Source organism: Manis javanica, chromosome 12 (assembly GCF_040802235.1).
Source record: "Manis javanica isolate MJ-LG chromosome 12, MJ_LKY, whole genome shotgun sequence".
Taxonomy (NCBI): Eukaryota; Metazoa; Chordata; class Mammalia; order Pholidota; family Manidae; genus Manis; species Manis javanica.
In genome coordinates, this window is record NC_133167.1 from 62,152,971 (window position 1) to 62,169,811 (window position 16,841).

Below are 16,841 nucleotides of genomic sequence, written 5' to 3' on the forward strand. Positions count from 1 at the left end.
GGTGATTAAATTTTTGAAAAACAACTATGGTAAGAAAATTAAATAGCCTTAGGGTCACAAATGAGCAGAAGCACTTGTAAAAATTTTTGACATTTGTTAAAATAAAAAAAAGTAAGAATACTAAAACACTAGTAACAATATGTGCAGCTTACAATAATGAGTATATATAAATAATTCCCATTTATCATTCTTTGATCACGGAAATCTTGAAGATTTCCTTTCCTATACTATAAATTATACAGACATTTTGCTTTGTGCAGAGTATGCATAAAAAAACACATTCCCCACCCCCAGGTCAGTCCCATCCATACATTCAGTGCCTTTTGTATTTTTTTAATACAGTAAAAAAATTGAAAAGTTACCTCTTTGGATAATAAAAATACTGTAAAGCTGGAGGCACTGGAGGGAGGGGTAAGCACGTCAGACAAGCTCAGCCCTCATCAAATAAGGAAAGGGGGCAGCAAATCCCCCAACCCCGGCCTAGTAAGGGAAAGAGACCAACAGATTCCCACCTGATGAGGTGCCAAAATCCCCAGCTGCTGCCCCCTCCAAACCTGGAAAAGGAGTAATAACTTTCTAGTCCTTTGTCACTGTAAAGGCCAATGACACGTGCCTTAGGCTAGTCAATCCTCGCGCCACTGTAGACCTATGCTCTCCCTCCCCCTAACTTCTTTATAAACTCACTGCCTGCCCTGCTGGATGCAACTTCTCCGGCCTGTGACTAACCAGACCGGTGAACATTGCCCAGGATTGTACCCTATTAAACTTTTGGCTCCTTTGTTACCTCCTCACCTGGTCATTTCAGCTCGATTTTACCTTACATCTGGTGCTGAAACCCAGGAAGACAATAAGGTGCAGGGCTCCGGCCAGCCACCAGTAGCTACCACCCCTCCTTCCCGAATCTGGAACCTCCGCCTACTCTCAGCACCTCAGATGGCTATTCAGTGAGTCCCTCCTTTCCTCCAGTCTGTTTCCCCAGTCCTGTCTCCACCTGATTTGGTCAACTTCAAAATCGTAGTTACGTCCAGTTCTCCAGGCATTAAGCCTATCCTGGTCCTGAGATAGAGGAGACATCCTCATCCAGGCTCCCAGATCTCCGAGGAAGAGTATGATACTTCCCTGTCTCCTCCTAACCTGAGTGAGTTCGGGACACTGGGCTCGCCAGTTTAGGGGCTCTGGGAAATGGGTAACAGACATGGGGAACCAGTCCTCTAAATCGAAGGCTCAGACCCCTCTACAGTGTCTCATATTCAATCTGGTGACCCTAGATAAAGTGGAGGAGATCCGTAAATGGAAACTGGTCTGACTCTGTTCTCAGACTTGGCCCCAGTATCCTCTGGACAATCAATCTCACTGGCCTCTGGAGGGAACTTTTGATTTTAGCCTCCTCACCGACCTAACTTCTGTCACTGAACTGGGAAGTGGTCTGAAGTCCCATATGTCCAGGCCTTTTGGACATTTTGCTCCCGCCCTGACCATTACATTAAGTATTCAATGACCCAGGTTCTCCTGGCCCAATCTCCAGTTAAGGATTGTCAGCCTCTTACTCTGCCCAGTCCTTCCTCCTTTTCAGATCCACCAGAGGACCTCGGTTGCCTGCCTCCCTCAGCCCGCGATCCCCTCCCCCTCTTGCCACCACCATCTTTAGGTCCTTTTTCCTCACCCCGTGTTGCTGCTATCTTTAGGTCCTTTGTTCTCTGCCACACCATCTTACTGCTCCTCTCCTCTTCAGGTGTCCAGGCCACTCCCTCCCCCTCTCCTTCCGGCTTCACCACCCTCTTTCCCCACTGGAACAGGTTCCTCCTGCCCTCTGGTTCTGGAAGCCATGGACAAGACTCTTCCCAGCACAGACCCACCTCTTTTCTCTCCCGACCCTACACCCCTCCCCACACCTGCCATTCCCTGTTTGTATCTGCTTCTGGTGTTGCCGCCATCTTGTCCATCACTTCCTGTTCCCACCCCACCACCGTCTTATGTGCCCATGCCACCCTTAGCACCCAGTTGGTCTAGCCCTCTGGTCACCAGATCCAATGCCCAGCAGCCGCCCCAAAGACCCAACTAATAGCCCCTCTCCAAGATGTTGTGGGAGCAGAAGGGGTTGTCCGGGTTCATGCCCCTTTTTCCCTAGGAGACTTATCCCAGATTGAGAAATGCCTGGGCTCTTTTTCCTCTAACCCCACAGTTTATACCAAAGAGTTTGACTACCTAGCTCAGGCCTACGAACGTACCTGGCATGATATACATATTATCCTAACCTCCACCCTTACCTCTGAAGAATATGACCGTGTTACCTCCACCACCCAACATTGTGCAAACGAGGCACATACATGGATCAGGCCAAGCCAACTGGAATGGAGGTGGTTCCTCTCACGGACCCCCAGTGGGACTATAATACCCAAGATGGGAGAAGTCAGTGGGACTGTATGCTCTAGTATTTACTGGCAGGTATGAATAAGATAGCTCAAAAGGCCATTAATTATGATAAGCTGAGAGAGATTACTCAGAGACCTGATGAGAGTCCAGCCTGTTTTCTTAACCGGCTCACTGAGGCTCTCTCTATATACATACCCACCTCAACCCCAACTCATCATTGGGGTCCACGGTGTTGGCTACTCATTTTATTACCCAGTCCGCCCCAGACATAAGACATAAGTTTAAAAAGGCAGAGGAGGGGCGCCAGACTCCACTCTGTGACCTGGTAACCATGGCCTTTAAAGTCTTTAATACCCGTGATGAAGAACATGAGAGGAGGATAGTATCCCGGATTCGAGCCTTCATGGAGGCCGTACAACTGGCAGAACAGGGGTCTCATCACACCAAAGACTGGTCTGGAGCTTGTGAGCCTCCAGGATCTTGCTTCTGGTGTGGCCAAGAAGGCCACAGATGCCCCAACCTGACAAATAAGCCGACTAAACCCTGCTCAGTTTGCGGTAAGAGAGGTCATTGGAAGGTAGAGTGCCCTGCTGGGGAAGGTCATCCCCCTGTGACAGAGTCTTGTGAGAGGCAGGTCCCCCTGAGAGACTCCCCTCCAGACCTGTTGGGCCTACTCGAAGACTAAAGCTGCCTGGACTCGAACACCCCTATCACCCTTGCTGAGCCCAGAGCCATGCTGTGGGTAGCGGGTAAGTCTGTCTCCTTTTTGGTGGACATGGGGGCTACCTACTCTGTTTTACCTTCCTTTCATGGGCATTTACATCCTTCCCAGGTCTCAGCACGGGTGTCAGGGGAATTTCCTCTAAGCTTCTGGAGACAGGTCTGGTAGCCTGCACATTTGAGGGCCATCCTCTTACCCACTCATTTCTAGTCATCCTGTCCTGTTCTATCCCTTTGTTAGGGAGGGATCTCCTATCCAAGCTTAGTGCCTCGATCTTGCTGCAGCTTAGTTTCCCCAACTGAGTTCACTCATTGCCCTAGCTAGTATAAGTTGTGGCCCTGAGGCCTCCGCGGACCTTCCTGTACCATCAACCAATGTTAACCCGATGGTCTGGGACACCTCTACTCCTGTAGTGGTGAGCCATCATGCTCTGGTCCTCATCCACCTCAAAGATCCATCCTCCTTTCCTTCTAGGCCCCAATTTCCTATTTCCCAAGCCCATTGCAAAGGCATCCAACCTATCATTAACCATCTTCTTTCCCAAGGGCTTCTGGTACCGACTAATTCTCCCTGTAACACTCCCATCCTTCCAGTCAAGAAGCCATCGGGGGCCTACTTGCTCATTAAAGACCTACAGATAATCAACAAGGCTGTAGTCCCTCTTCACCCAGTCGTCCCTAACCCTTATACTCTCTTGTCTCAGGTTCCCCCAGACACCTCCCACTTTACAGTTTTAGACCTTAAGGATGCACTCTCTTCACCATCCCTCTACACCCCTATTCCCAGTTACTGTTTGCCTTTACCTGGGAGGACCCAGACACCTGCCAAACTAGACAACTAACTGGGACGGTCCTCCCTCAAGGCTTCAGGGACAGTCCTCACCTTTTCGGACAGGCACTGGTGGAAGATCTGTCCCATCATGACATGGGAGTCAGCACTCTCCTCCAGTATGTCGATGATCTCCTCCTATGTAGCCCCACAAAAGAGGCCTCTGTTCAATACATGGCTTCCCTCCTAAACTTCCTGGCTCAGCGGAGATATAGAGTCTCTCCACCAAAAGCTCAGTTATCCACCACACAAGTTACATACCTTGGAGTGGCCCTAACTCCTTCTTCCAGGGCACTCATGGTGAACCGAACAGCCTTCATTAGAGCTCTTCTACCACCCACCTCAGGAGTTGAGATCTTGTTGTTTCTTGGACTGGTTGGGTTTTTCTGACACTGGGTCCCTAACTTTGCCTTATTAGCTAAGCCTCTGTATGCTGCTGCCAAAGAAACATCCTCTGGGCCACTTACCTCTCCTACAGCAGTGGCCCATATTTTTGAAGAACTGTGAAATGCCCTCCTCTCCTCACCCCCCGCTTATGCTGCCAAACCCTAACAAACCTTTTCTCTTATATACTACAGAAAAGACAGGAATAGCAACTGGGGTGCTGGTTCAGCCAGTAGGACCCAGACACCGACTGGTCTCTTTCCTGTCAAAACAACTGGATCCCACTGCTAAGGTGTGGCAACCCTGCCTTAGAGCCCTGGCAGCAGCAGCATGCCTCACCAAAGAAGCTCTGAAACTAACCCTCCTACAGGTGATAACCATGTACTCTTCTCATCGTTTACAGAACCTTCTGGGCCACAAATCCTTGGCCTCTCTCAGCCTATCACAAGTGCAAGAATTTCACCTCCTATTTATTGAACACCCCCAGTTAACTTTGCAGGTGTCACCATCATTACACCCAACCACCCTCCTTCCTCCCACTGGTTCATCTGCCACGCCCAGCCACTCCTGCACAGAGCTGGTGGAAACCCTTCGACTCCCAAGCAAGGGTCTCCAGGACATGCCTCACACTGACCCGGGCTTAACTCTGTTCATGCATGGAAGCTCAGTCAGAGATTCAAATGGGTGCAGGCGGGTGGCCTACGTGGCAGTTTCCTCCTCAGAACTAGTGGAGGCCACTCCCCTGCCAATGAGGACAACCTCCCAAAAGGCAGAACTAGTAGCCCTCACCTGAGCCTTACAGTTGGTGGTGGATCTTAGAGTAACCATTTACATCAACTCAAAGTATGCTTTCCTAATTGTACACAGCCATGCGGTGATCTGGAAGGAAAGGGGATTCCTCACTATCCGAGGGACCCCAATTGTAAATGGTAAAACAATTCATCACCTACTCTAGGCCTTACAGGAACCCAAGGAGGTGGCTATTGTTCATTGCCGGGGACACCAGACAGGTACCAACCTGGTCACTAAAGGGAATGCTCTAGCTGATGCTACTGCCCAACAACTAACCTCAGGTCCTGATTATTCCCCAGTATTGTTTCTCTCCCCTTCTATAACTCCTAATTATTCCAAAGAGGAAAAACAACAACTTTTAGACCAGGGTGGAATGGCTGGACAACAGGTATGGATACATCTTAAAGACAGGATAGTCCTTCTCCAGGCCCAGGCCAGGGAAATAGTATCTACAGTTCACCAGTTCCTCCATGTTAGTCCAGAGGCTACGTACAGGTTTCTCTCCCCTATCTTCACCCCTCCTGGGCTCTGAAAGACCATTAACCAGGTACATATGGCTTGCAACACCTGTCACCATGTTTCCTCTCAAGGCACCCTCAAATGCTGTTTGGCCCTCCACCAGCTGTGGGGAGCGCTACCTGGACAGGATTGGCAGATTGATTTTACCCACATGCCTAGACACAAAAAGCTCAGATATTTACTGGTCATGGTTGATACATTTTCAGGTTGGATCGAGGCCTTTCCTACCTGCCAAGAGTCTGCATCAGTTGGTGGAACACATCATTCCTCATTTTGGCCTCCTGACAACGCTCCAGTCAGACAACGAACCAGCTTTTATCTCAAAGGTCATACAACTGGTGGCTGACTCTCTAAATATCTCCTGGAAACTACACATACCCTACCACCCTCAATCCTTGGGTAAGGTAGAAAGGGCCAATGGCCTTCTCAAGGATCAACTTACCAAACTCTCCTTAGAGGTAAAGGCCTCCTGGCCAGACCTAGTCCCAATTGCTGTCACCTGATTGCAAGCAGCCCCTAGGGGACCCAACGGACTAGGTGCCTTTGAGTTAATGTATGGTAGACCCTTCCTTCTAAACACAGGCCTGCCTACAACTCCACCCCCTCTAGCCTCCTACCTACCTTAACTCTCACTCCTAAGACATCTCCTCAGGGAACACGCAGAGCAGTTCCTACCTCAGCCCACCTCCTCCTCGGATCCAAGAATCACATAGGTTCTACAGCTGTGAGACAAAGTCCTTCTTAAAGAACTCCAACCTCAGTCATTCCACCCATGGTGGACGGGACCATACACAGTGATCCTTACCACTCCCATGGCTGCCAAGCTATTGGGACACTCCCCATGGTACCATACCTCCAGGCTCAAACGAGCACCCAGTCATGATAGGTGGAGGTCTAGAGAGACAGGGCCCCTCTGTTTGCACCTTACTTGCACTGGTGCTGGCCACAATGACTCATCCAGCTCTGGGAAACTGGGTCTGTAACAAATGCATCATATCGGGTATGCTCCAACTACACCAATTGGTCCCCCAGACATGCTTTTCTCAAAAAATACCTTGTCAGCAGGGAGACCAATTGTACTGGGCCGCTATAATGTTAAGAGATTTCCAAACTAGCTGTCCAGGAGGAGTCAGCAAGATTTGCTGGGTATGAGACCCTCCACCAAATCCCCAGGGAAAGATACCCCCTTGTCCTGCCCAATGCTCGTTTTTCCATTCCTTCATCCAGGCTGCCTGCTACAAATGAGCCTTGGTCTGTCTCTCATCTTCCAGAAAACAGTACTGGATGGGGCGAAGCCTGGGTAATCATGCTGGCTATGTCTGTCCTGAGAGACAAGGACAACATATCTGCTGGAACCTCCGGCCACCGATAGAGGTCGGACGGTAGAGGTGCACAAGACTATGCTGGTACATCAGTACTAACCCCTTCCCTCCAAGCCTCCTCCAGCCTCCCACCAGCCTTAACCCTGCCCTGTGCCACCCCTCCTCAGCTGGAAGAAGCCAGATCGAGTCGGCGCCCATTATAACCAAAAGGCTGGAATGTAAGGCTGGACACACCGAAGGGAGGGGTGAGCACATCAGACGAGCTCAACTCTCACCAAATAAGGAAAGGGGGAAGCAAAGCCCCCAACCCCGGCCTAGTAAGGGAAAGAGACCAACAGATTCCGGCCTAATGACGTGCCAAAATCCCTGGCTGCTGCCCCCTCACCTGGAAAAGGAGTAGTAACTTTCTAGTCCTTTGTCTACTGTAAAGGCCAATGACACACAATCCTTGTGCCACTGTAGACCTTTGCTCTCCATCCCCCTAACTTCTTTATAAACTCACTGCCTGCCCTGCTGGGCGTGACTTTTCCGGCCTATGACTACCAGACCAGCGAACATCACCTGGGATTGCACCCTATTAAACTTTTGGCTCCTTTATTGCATCCTCGCCTGGTCATTTCAGCTCAATTTTACCTTACAAATACTATCTGCTCAGTGTATAATATTCAAATACACAGAGCACACAGAAAGTAAAACTCAGTCCAATCTCACCATACAGATATAACAGCTATGAACATTTGGGTGATCATTCTACGTATCACTTTGTGCATATATACACATAAGAAAATAAAGATAATTACTTTTACTTAAGTGCGATATACTGTTCTATACCCTGCCTTATTTTCTCAATATATGTCAGTGACTATTTAAGTCTATAGTTCATCTACACCATTTTTTAAATGGCTGCTCTATTGAATGGATGAAGCATAATTTATTTAGCTCTTCCCTTACCAATGGACATTTTAGATTTTGCCCAGTATTTCCCAATTATTATTATTATAGAGTTGCACTCTTTTTAGGTATGTCTACCATCCACCTTGATCCACACTGCCAAGCAGCCTGTTTCAAACACCCAACTGTGCCTTTCTTAGACTTCCTTGAAAGACTTGCCAACAGTCTGCCCCCCTCCCTTCTCATCAGTTTCAACTCCCTCCACACAGACTGTAGAAGGACAGCAGAACAGTGCTTAGATCCAGGGCTTTACTTCCACCAGCTTCCTTCATCTCTCCCATGGTGACACCACTTATGCCTTGAGCACTGAATTCTCTTTAGATTTCTTCCATTCCTCCATTGTGACCTCTTTTTTCTATAATATTCAGTAAATCTGACTCACAATTCAAATTACTAGGAATGAAATTCTCATTATTGCAAAAAAAAAGGTATGAGGAGTAAAAACTGACTTCAATTATTCTTTGAGGGAGATAGAAAAGAAAAAAGAAAAAGAAGGAAGAGAAAGAGAAAGAAAGGAAGGAAGGAGGGAAAAAGAAGGAAGGAAACAAACAAGTCACCATCTTGGCCTGTCATTTGAGAAAAAATGACATTTTGAGATAAGCATTCTTTAAGCCTACCATATAACTTTGGTGCACAAATATTTCTACAGAGGGTTGCATTCTGAAAGGTCTTTCATGGAGTTATGAAACTGAGTATTATGTACAGACACTGTGTTCCAGGCTTTGGGGAGACAGCTGCTGAACGTAAGATCCTTGCCTATAAGAAACTCACATTCTAGCAGGGGAAACAGAGGTATAAACAAATATTTTTTAGGTAAGTTTACATACTTTGATACCACATGTTGTCACAGATACGTATGCCCTAAATTCTTTGTAAACAGAGTAGGTTAGTGTGGCTGGGCAAAGGTAAAGAAAGCTTTAAAGGAGAGGTAGCATTTAGGTGCAGCCTTAAGATGACAGGTTTGTGGGGTGAAAAAGGACACTGCAGGAAGAACAATAAAGGAGTATACAACGGTAAACCTTAGTGGGTATGAGATAGAGAACTGGCAGGAGATGAAGCTGAAAACATAAACTGAGGCCAGACTGAGATAAGAGTTATCTTTCCATGCTAAGGGATCTAGACTTTATCTCAGCAATGAGAAGTTCACAGAGGTTATTCAGTAGGAAAGCATCATAATCAAACCCGAATTTTAGAAAAATAACTCTGGTAGTGGGGAAGAGGATGGACTGAGGTGGAGACCAGATACAAGGGCCATTCTAGCCAAGGGACCGAGACCATGAAGAAAACTGGAGGGATAAAAGAAATGGGATTTACTGGCTCATTGGATACAGAAATTGAAGGAGATGGTAGAGACCAAGAGAAGGCAATGCTTTCACTTAGATACTGATGGGGTGATGATACTGCTAATGGAGAGAGAGAATACAGACAGAAGAGCCAAAGGTATGGAGAATATTCATTTCCATGTTGGACCTGTTGAGTGTCAGAGGCCTGTGAGACACCTACAGAAAGATGCCCAGCAAAGAGCTGGCATTTAGGCCTGGTGCTCACTTCCAGAGGATACTCTGTTGATTTTTTGAAGTCATAGAAATTTGACAGTCCTTGAAGTAGGAAAATTTGGTGACAAAGAGAGGAAGCAGGGATGAGGGTTTAGGACAGAATCCTGGGGAACAATAATGTTTAGAAATATAATAGAAGAGCCTGGTGAAACTGGGAAAATCAGAGTGACAGGAGGCAAGCCAGAAGAGACAGACTCATAAAAGGGACAAGAGCTTGAAGGAGAAAATACGCCCCTGAATTGCCTTCTCCATTCTTTCCATACTCACCTGGCTTACTCGCTCATCCCGGGCAGGGGCTTCAGGAGCTGGAACGAGGATTATAGTAAAGTGGGAGCTGAGAGTGAGAAATTAAGCAAGGAAAGAGCCCCTGGCCCCTGTGGTAGGGATTATGTATGTGACCTGGGATTTCTTGCCAGTGCTAATACCAGGGAATATCCTAATCATCCCTGAAAAGCTCTTGTTACCTTATCCCTTGGTTCCAAGAGACTGTGTTGTCCTTTCCCCTTTCCAAGGTCACTACTCATAGTCTCTACCCATTTTTTAGCCCATGATAGAAGGGAACAAGTCCTAACAGCTTCTCAATTCAGTATGTTTTTAAGGAGTTTAACTTTGAGCTAGGTACTCTTGTTAAGATAAATAGATAAGACAGTTCCTGCTTGACACGAATTAACAATCTTAGTTTGGAGTGGAGATGGACAGTGGAGTTTGGTAACTACTATATATAGGGTTTACTGTGACTAAAGCTGCAATGAGCTGGAGTCATGAGAAAGAAACTTATGCACCTCTAAAGAAGTTAAAAAATGTCTTTTTCCCATGTTCCAGGGTGCAGAGATGCACACAGATGTTGATAAATCCTGGCACATAGATTCATAACGAATTGATATTCAATCTAAATGGGTGAAAAGGAGGAAGAAGAGGAGACAGGAACCTTCATGAATTTAGCCTTTATTTACAACCTTTAAAGGGAAGGGAGCAAGTGGTACATGACAACCTGTCTGCAATTTAAAAACTAGCTAGTGCACAAGTAGACCTTTCCCATTGCCAAATCTCTTCCTGATAATACACTCTCCTAATCAGAAAATCTCTCTCTTAATTAGTGCAGCACTGTGGGATGGAGTAGGATGGGTTATAGGAATCAATAACATCATCTGGCTTCCTCTACAGTAGCTTTTCCCAAGATTGAACCACCACTGTCAAAATCATAAGTGACCAAAAAAAAAAAAAAAAAGGAGAAAGATTAATGTGTTCTTTCAGTAATCTGCAAAGAGGTTACGTACATATACATCCACGTGTATAAAAGTATATTATACGTGTGTGTGTTGGCTCTTCTTCTACCTTGACAATTTCCCCAGATCTTCTTTGCCATTACCTGCAATGTATAATAAAAGGCTAAATGCCATTATTCCTTGTCAAAAAGAGGAAACAGAAAAGTAACTTGATTAGGAAATAGAGTTAAGACTGGAGCCCAGATCTTAAGAGATATAAATGGGTGCTTTTTTCATAAGGCTGTGCTCTCATGTTGACCTCCACTCTTCCATCCAACCAGTACAAAATACCAGTTTACATCACTTTCCCCTACACATCACCTCAAAACTTCCTCTTTACTACTCCCGACTAACACTGAATGTTAGGCTGGAGGAAGGAAAAACAAGGACATGCAAACAGAACAGAGAGATACCATAAAAGGAGAACAGACCAGAACCCAAGGTCTGTGCCTTATATGGAAAGGGGACAGCTCTTCCTGAATTCCATCCTTCTGATATGCCAACTAAGAACTGGATGTCAGCCTCCTCCCTCTTGGAAGGAAAAAAGTTTCTAGTTGTCTATTATGTCACCTTTAGCCAATCATACCTCTCCACGCCCCCTAGGATAGCTTGCCCACTCCTCCCCCTCCTAACCCCTTATAAGCCCCCACCTCCCTGACAGGGTGTGACTTCCCCAGCCTGTGATAGCCAGACTGTGGAACATCACCCGGGAGTTGCACTCAAATAAACTACCTGGCCCTCTGTTGCCTCTCTTCACCTGCTTATTTCGGCTAGAATTTATCTTACACTGAAATGGTGAGGTCTATCAGCCTAGGAACCTCCTTCCTCTCTAAAAACATCTTTGCCTTTACTTTTCACATGCACATCAAATTTGTCCTGTCTCAAATGAAGGATGCATACTGATTTCTAAATGGGGAGTCTATGGCATGCAGTGCAGAGGAATGAGCATTTAAGAAGAAAAAAAATCAGAGTAACGTTTAAATGTCTATTACTATTTGTGGGGCCTTAATCATATATATTACCGAACCTCTCCTTCACTTTTCTCATCTGTAAATGGGAAATTATGCCTAAGTCTTAGGGTGTTAAAAAGAAGCTAACATATGTAAGGTTCTTAACACAATATCATGAACTTAAAGGGGACCTAACAAATGGTAGCTAGTATGAAAATAACGTTTAACTCACAGGACTGTTGTTTCTACATGCTACGAGTCCTTCAAAATGTGTTAGTTTCCCTTTTCCCTCATCCTTGAAACAACTTTCTAGTCTTTCCAACAAACTCACAAACTATTTCAAATCCAACAAAGGCTTCCCAATTCACCAGCAAAAGTATTTGTATATTTACTAAAATCTCACTACTCACACATGGACAACATCCACTGAGAGCTACCTAGGCATTAAGTCACTGGAAGATAATAATCCCATTTTGCTAGTTCCCCAAAAGACGTGTTGTATCATGCTAACCACAGCACAATTTACCTCCTCTGTATCCATGGGGTGCCTAGGCGCGTTCAGTTACCGTGGTTTATCGCTCCGCAGACAGAATAAGTAAGTTTGCTACACTAATACAACTGACGTGGGGAAAGAAAATTTCAGACAACGGCCCACACATTTCAAGCAGTGACTGCGAAGAGATGCCACACAGTGACGTCTGTTCCTAAGGCGTGTCAATGTGTCATCGTGTGTGCCTGCGTGCGCCCGTAAAATTGAAAGTACAATCGTGTACGCCGAGATGTCTGGGTGCGGATGTGTTTCCCTCCTAACCCAGGTGTTTAGCGAGTGAGAGACTGTGCGGAACGCCGTAGGGCTGTCCGCAAGAGCTTACCTCTGCGAACGAGCAGGCGGACACCGCTGGGCGCCGCCATGTTGGCACGGGTCACGTGGGCGCTAGACCCCGCCCGCCGGAGCGCGCCGGTCGCAGCCCAGCTAGAGACCAGAGAGGGGAGCGCGCTTGCGCGCGAGGGGCTGCCTGTGGTCTCCGCGGCCGCAGAGGAACTTCGGCACCCGGGCAGCGGGGGAATCCGCGGCCCGCCAAGCCCGCTGCTGCCGCGTTCGCGCGCTCGCCGTGAGCCCCCGCTCCCAGGTGGGATGGAAGAGGCCTGTCAGGTAAGCTTGGCATCCGATATTTGCAGCATCAACATTTTGGTGCATGGAAACATGAAGTTGGGAGGAAAAAATAAAGTACAGTCTAGAGTTCAGCACTTTGCGTCGTCTGACACTTTGTTGCAAATTATTTCCCTGGATTCAGTTAAAAGGTAAAATTGTTTCGAAAGTCACAGCTCCCCTTTGCTGTCGCAGAATGTACGGTACTCAGCAGAGACTCCAGACAAGACAGGATCTGTGAGCAGATGCAAAATAAAAATTCTGGATACCCAGTGGGTATGTTCAGGGGACTTCTCTTTCCCCAAGGACACTTCCCGCTCTGTGGTGTTACCTGGAGTCTTAATTCTAAATTTGACTGTTAACAATGAGAGGATGATGCCTGCTAATTGTGCTGCCACAAGACGAAGCCTACGGAAGGCCAATTATGAGAGAGCTGATGTATCCCTAGTGACAACGATACCCATTTTTACGAGATTCACTTTTCCTCTTATCTGCATTCTGGGGGAGATATACATCCTGTCCTGGACCAGTAGTTATTCATTTTGGTAGCCTGGCACCCAAGCAAAGAACCTGATATTCAAGAAGTATCTGGACAAGGAACTGAACTCTTCATGGAACCAAACCAAAAGTAACAGTTTCCTGGACTTGAAACGCAGTAAAAATTGATAAAGATTCTTGGGGAATGTGTGTGGTGTGTCCTAATTAATTTTTGGTATCATTAATATACAAATACATGAGGAACAGTGTGGTTACTAGATTTCCCCCATTATCAAGTCCCCACCACATATCCCATTACAGTCACTGTCCATCAGCATAGTAAGATGCCATAGTCACTACTTGTCTTCTCTGTGCTGTACTGCCTTCCCCGTGCCCACCCCACCCCCACACTACATTATGTGTGCTAATCGTAATGCCCCTTAATCCCCTTATTCCTCCCTTCCCATCCACCCTCCCTAGCTCCTTTCCCTTTGGTAACTGTTAGTCCATTCTTGGGTTCTGTGAGTCTGCTGCTGTTTTCTTCCTTCAGTTTTTTCTTTGTTCTTATACTCCACAGGTGAGTGGAATCATTTGGTGCTTGTCTTTCTCCACCTGGTTTATTTCACTGAACATAATACCCTCTTAGCTCCATCCATGTTGTTGCAAATGGTAGGATTTGTTTTATTCTTATGGCTGAATAATATTCCATTGTGTATATGTACCACATCTTCTTTATCCATTCATCTACTGATGGACACTTAACGTTGCTTCCATTTCTTGGCTACTGTAAATACTGCTGAGATAAACATAGGGGTGCATATGTCTTTTTCAAACTGGGATCCTGCATTCTTAGGGTAGATTCCTAGGAGTGGAATTCCTGGGTCAAATGGTATTTCTATTTTTAGTTTTTTGAGGAACCTCCATACTGCTTTCCACAATGGTTGAACTAATTTACATTCCCACCAGCAGTGTGGGAGGGTTCCCCTTTCTCCACATCCTCACCAGCATTTGTTGTTCCTATTCTTTTCTATGTTGGCCATCCTAACTGGCATGAAGTGATACCTCACTGTGGTTTTAATTTGCATTTCTCTGATGATTAGCGATGTGGAGCATCTTTTCATGTGTCTATTGGCCATCTGAATTTCCTCTTTGGAGAACTGTCTGTTCAGCTCCTCTGCCCATTTTTTTAATGGGATTATTTGCTTTTTGTTTGTTGAGGTGTGTGAGCTCTTTATATATTTTGGATATTAACCCCTTATCGGATCTGTCATTTCTGAATATATTCTTGAAAGGAAAGGAGCGACACATAGCAGCAATTCACCGGAGAGTTCCGCTTTATTGGGGAAAGGTGCTGGGTTATATAGGAAGCGGCATGAATTGATTGAGGTGTCACTTCTACGGGGCTGGTGGCTGTTGGCTAGGTGCTGGGATTGGGAGGGGGGTGAGAGGTGATTGGGCTTCAGGTGGCGCCGGCGGGAACTGAGGACCCCGAAGAGAAGCTGGAAGTTTGCCATCTTACTGGTGGGGACTCTTCATTCCCCCCTTTCTCCTCTATGGGTTTGTGGACGTTGCTTTCTCTCTGGCTGCTTCCTGCTGAACAGGGGCGGAGAAGGGAGTGAGGGCTTGAGGATTGGGAGGAAAGGGTTGATAGGACTCCCCGCAGTAAGGACGAGTAGATGTGGACTTCTTCAGGTTTGGAAATCAATGAAGGTTCCCTGTAACCATAGGTTGAGGACCTGTTGATTCCAATGGTGCCAAGAGGATATGGGTGTCAGGAGCCAGGCGTCTGTGGCCATTGTTTCCAGGAACAGTTTCCAGTGGAAAGAGGGGTCCATCTCAGCGTGTGGTGAGGAGGTCACCTGAGGGTGAGGGATCTTCTGTGGCCAGAAGCTGGTAGTTCCTGAGTAAAAGCTGGTTGAAAGCTTGATTAGAGATTTTTCCGACTTGGGATTTGATGAACTTTATTATACAGGGTAAGAAGAGACAGGCGAGAAGAATGATTATTATGGGGCCTGCAATGGGCCAGAGCTAGGTGAGGAGGGGGTTTGTTAGTATTGAAGAGAATGGGTTGGAATTGGAAGCAGAGTGGAGGCTGGAGGCAAGGTCGGTGAGTTTGGTAATGTTAGTTTCTACAATGCAGGAATAGCAGCACTCTTCTCAGAGGAAGACGCAGGTGCCGCCCTTCTCAGCTGTAAGCAGATCTAGGGCCCGCCGGTTTTGAAGGGTGACTTTAGCTAGCGAAGTGACCTGTCTTTGGAGAGAGGCTAGGGAATCGGCAGTGGATGTCAGGGCTCCCTCAAGTTTGGCGTTGAGATTTCTAACTGCCTATAGAGAGTGACTCAAGGCTTCTCCCAAAAACCCTGCCCCAATGGCTGAGGTGATCAAAGAGGTACTGACCATGATGGGAAGGAAAGCAGCTCTTTTTGTGCGCGAGGGCAAGGGAGGTTGGAGCTCAAGAAATTCTGCCATGCTGTAAAGTGTAAACTGTGGGATTAGGGTGACGAGAATGCAGGGTATATCGCAGTTGAGAGGCACTGAGTTGAAAAGACTGCCATTACACCAAAAGAAGTGTCCCGGTTATGTAAAAGTCTTAGAGCCGGAGGTAGAGGTGTAGATAGAGAGGCAGTGAAGTGCGCTGGAAGGGGGTAGAGTTGGGCTTACACAGTGGTGGATGGTGAGATTATCTGCGTATTCTGGTTCCCATAGGGGTGTGTCTGCCAGGGGGCAGAGGGGTTGTCTTTCTGCATGGAAGGAGTAGTTGGAAATATTAAGGGGCATGGTGGCCAGCAGTGGGCGCTGTAGTGATGCACACAAGAAACAATTGGCTGTGTTAAGGGTGTGGTTGAGAAAGAGGGTGGTGTCCTGAATGAGCTGTAATGAAGAGTAGGAGAAATGGGAAGAGGGGTGGGGATAAGAAGATGAAGAGGCGCTATCAAGAGTTTGGATAATGACTTTTTCGGAATGTCTGCTATCTGATGCAACTTGAGAGATCTGGGAATGAGAGGGAACATACTTTTGAGAGATATGAAGGGTACCGTGAGGGGTCGAGGACCCCCATAGTAAACTGAGGCTGTGACTCTGGCAGCCCATCGAGAGTCCCAGGGATCTGGGATTGATAAGGAGAATGAGCCGTTGGGATATTTCATGAAATGGTTGGAGGAGTAATACTGTGGGTACTGGAAGTTACTCATGTAGTGAATGGCGCAAGACCAGTAGGGACATCTCCTGTAGGTGTCTGGCCATCACCTGCAATAGGCTTGTTTTTGGTCATAGAGGAAGCATAGGTAGGGAGAATAAGGATAGCTGCTAGTGAACACTTCAGTGGAGGGAGGAAAGTGGAGGTATAAAGGCTCAGAGCAACTTTTCAGAGGGCAGTCTGGTGTGGCAATGAGGGCAGTAACTTTTGTTTGATGCTGTGTGTAGGTCTCTCTGACTTTGAATCGCCATACAAAGGAGGCTGGGGTGGTGGGGAAGACAATAGGAATGAGGAAAAAAGCAAGAGAGCAGTAAAGGAGGAAAAAGTCATGATTCGGGTATGGATGGCAAAGGGGGT

The 16,841-nt window shown here is 46.8% G+C and overlaps 1 protein-coding gene across 7 annotated transcripts in view; it reads right to left on the reverse strand.

Moving 5' to 3' along the window:
- METAP1D (methionyl aminopeptidase type 1D, mitochondrial) overlaps positions 1-13,053 on the reverse strand; it is a 102,822-nt gene extending 89,769 nt beyond the window's left edge. For 2 of the 7 annotated variants that reach the window (XM_037022948.2, XM_037022946.2), the window contains exon 1: positions 10,724-10,815. Coding sequence is in view for 1 of the 7 variants with exons in the window: in XM_017661924.3 (XP_017517413.1) it covers positions 12,534-12,573 (40 nt within the window). In the remaining 6 variants the exon portion in view is untranslated. Of the gene's footprint in view, positions 1-9,713; positions 9,733-10,723; positions 10,816-12,187; positions 12,454-12,533 lie in introns of those variants that run through there. The other 5 variants (XM_017661924.3, XM_037022945.2, XM_017661925.3 and 2 more) reach the window with 5 other exon arrangements.
- Between the last annotated feature and the right edge of the window lie 3,788 nt (positions 13,054-16,841).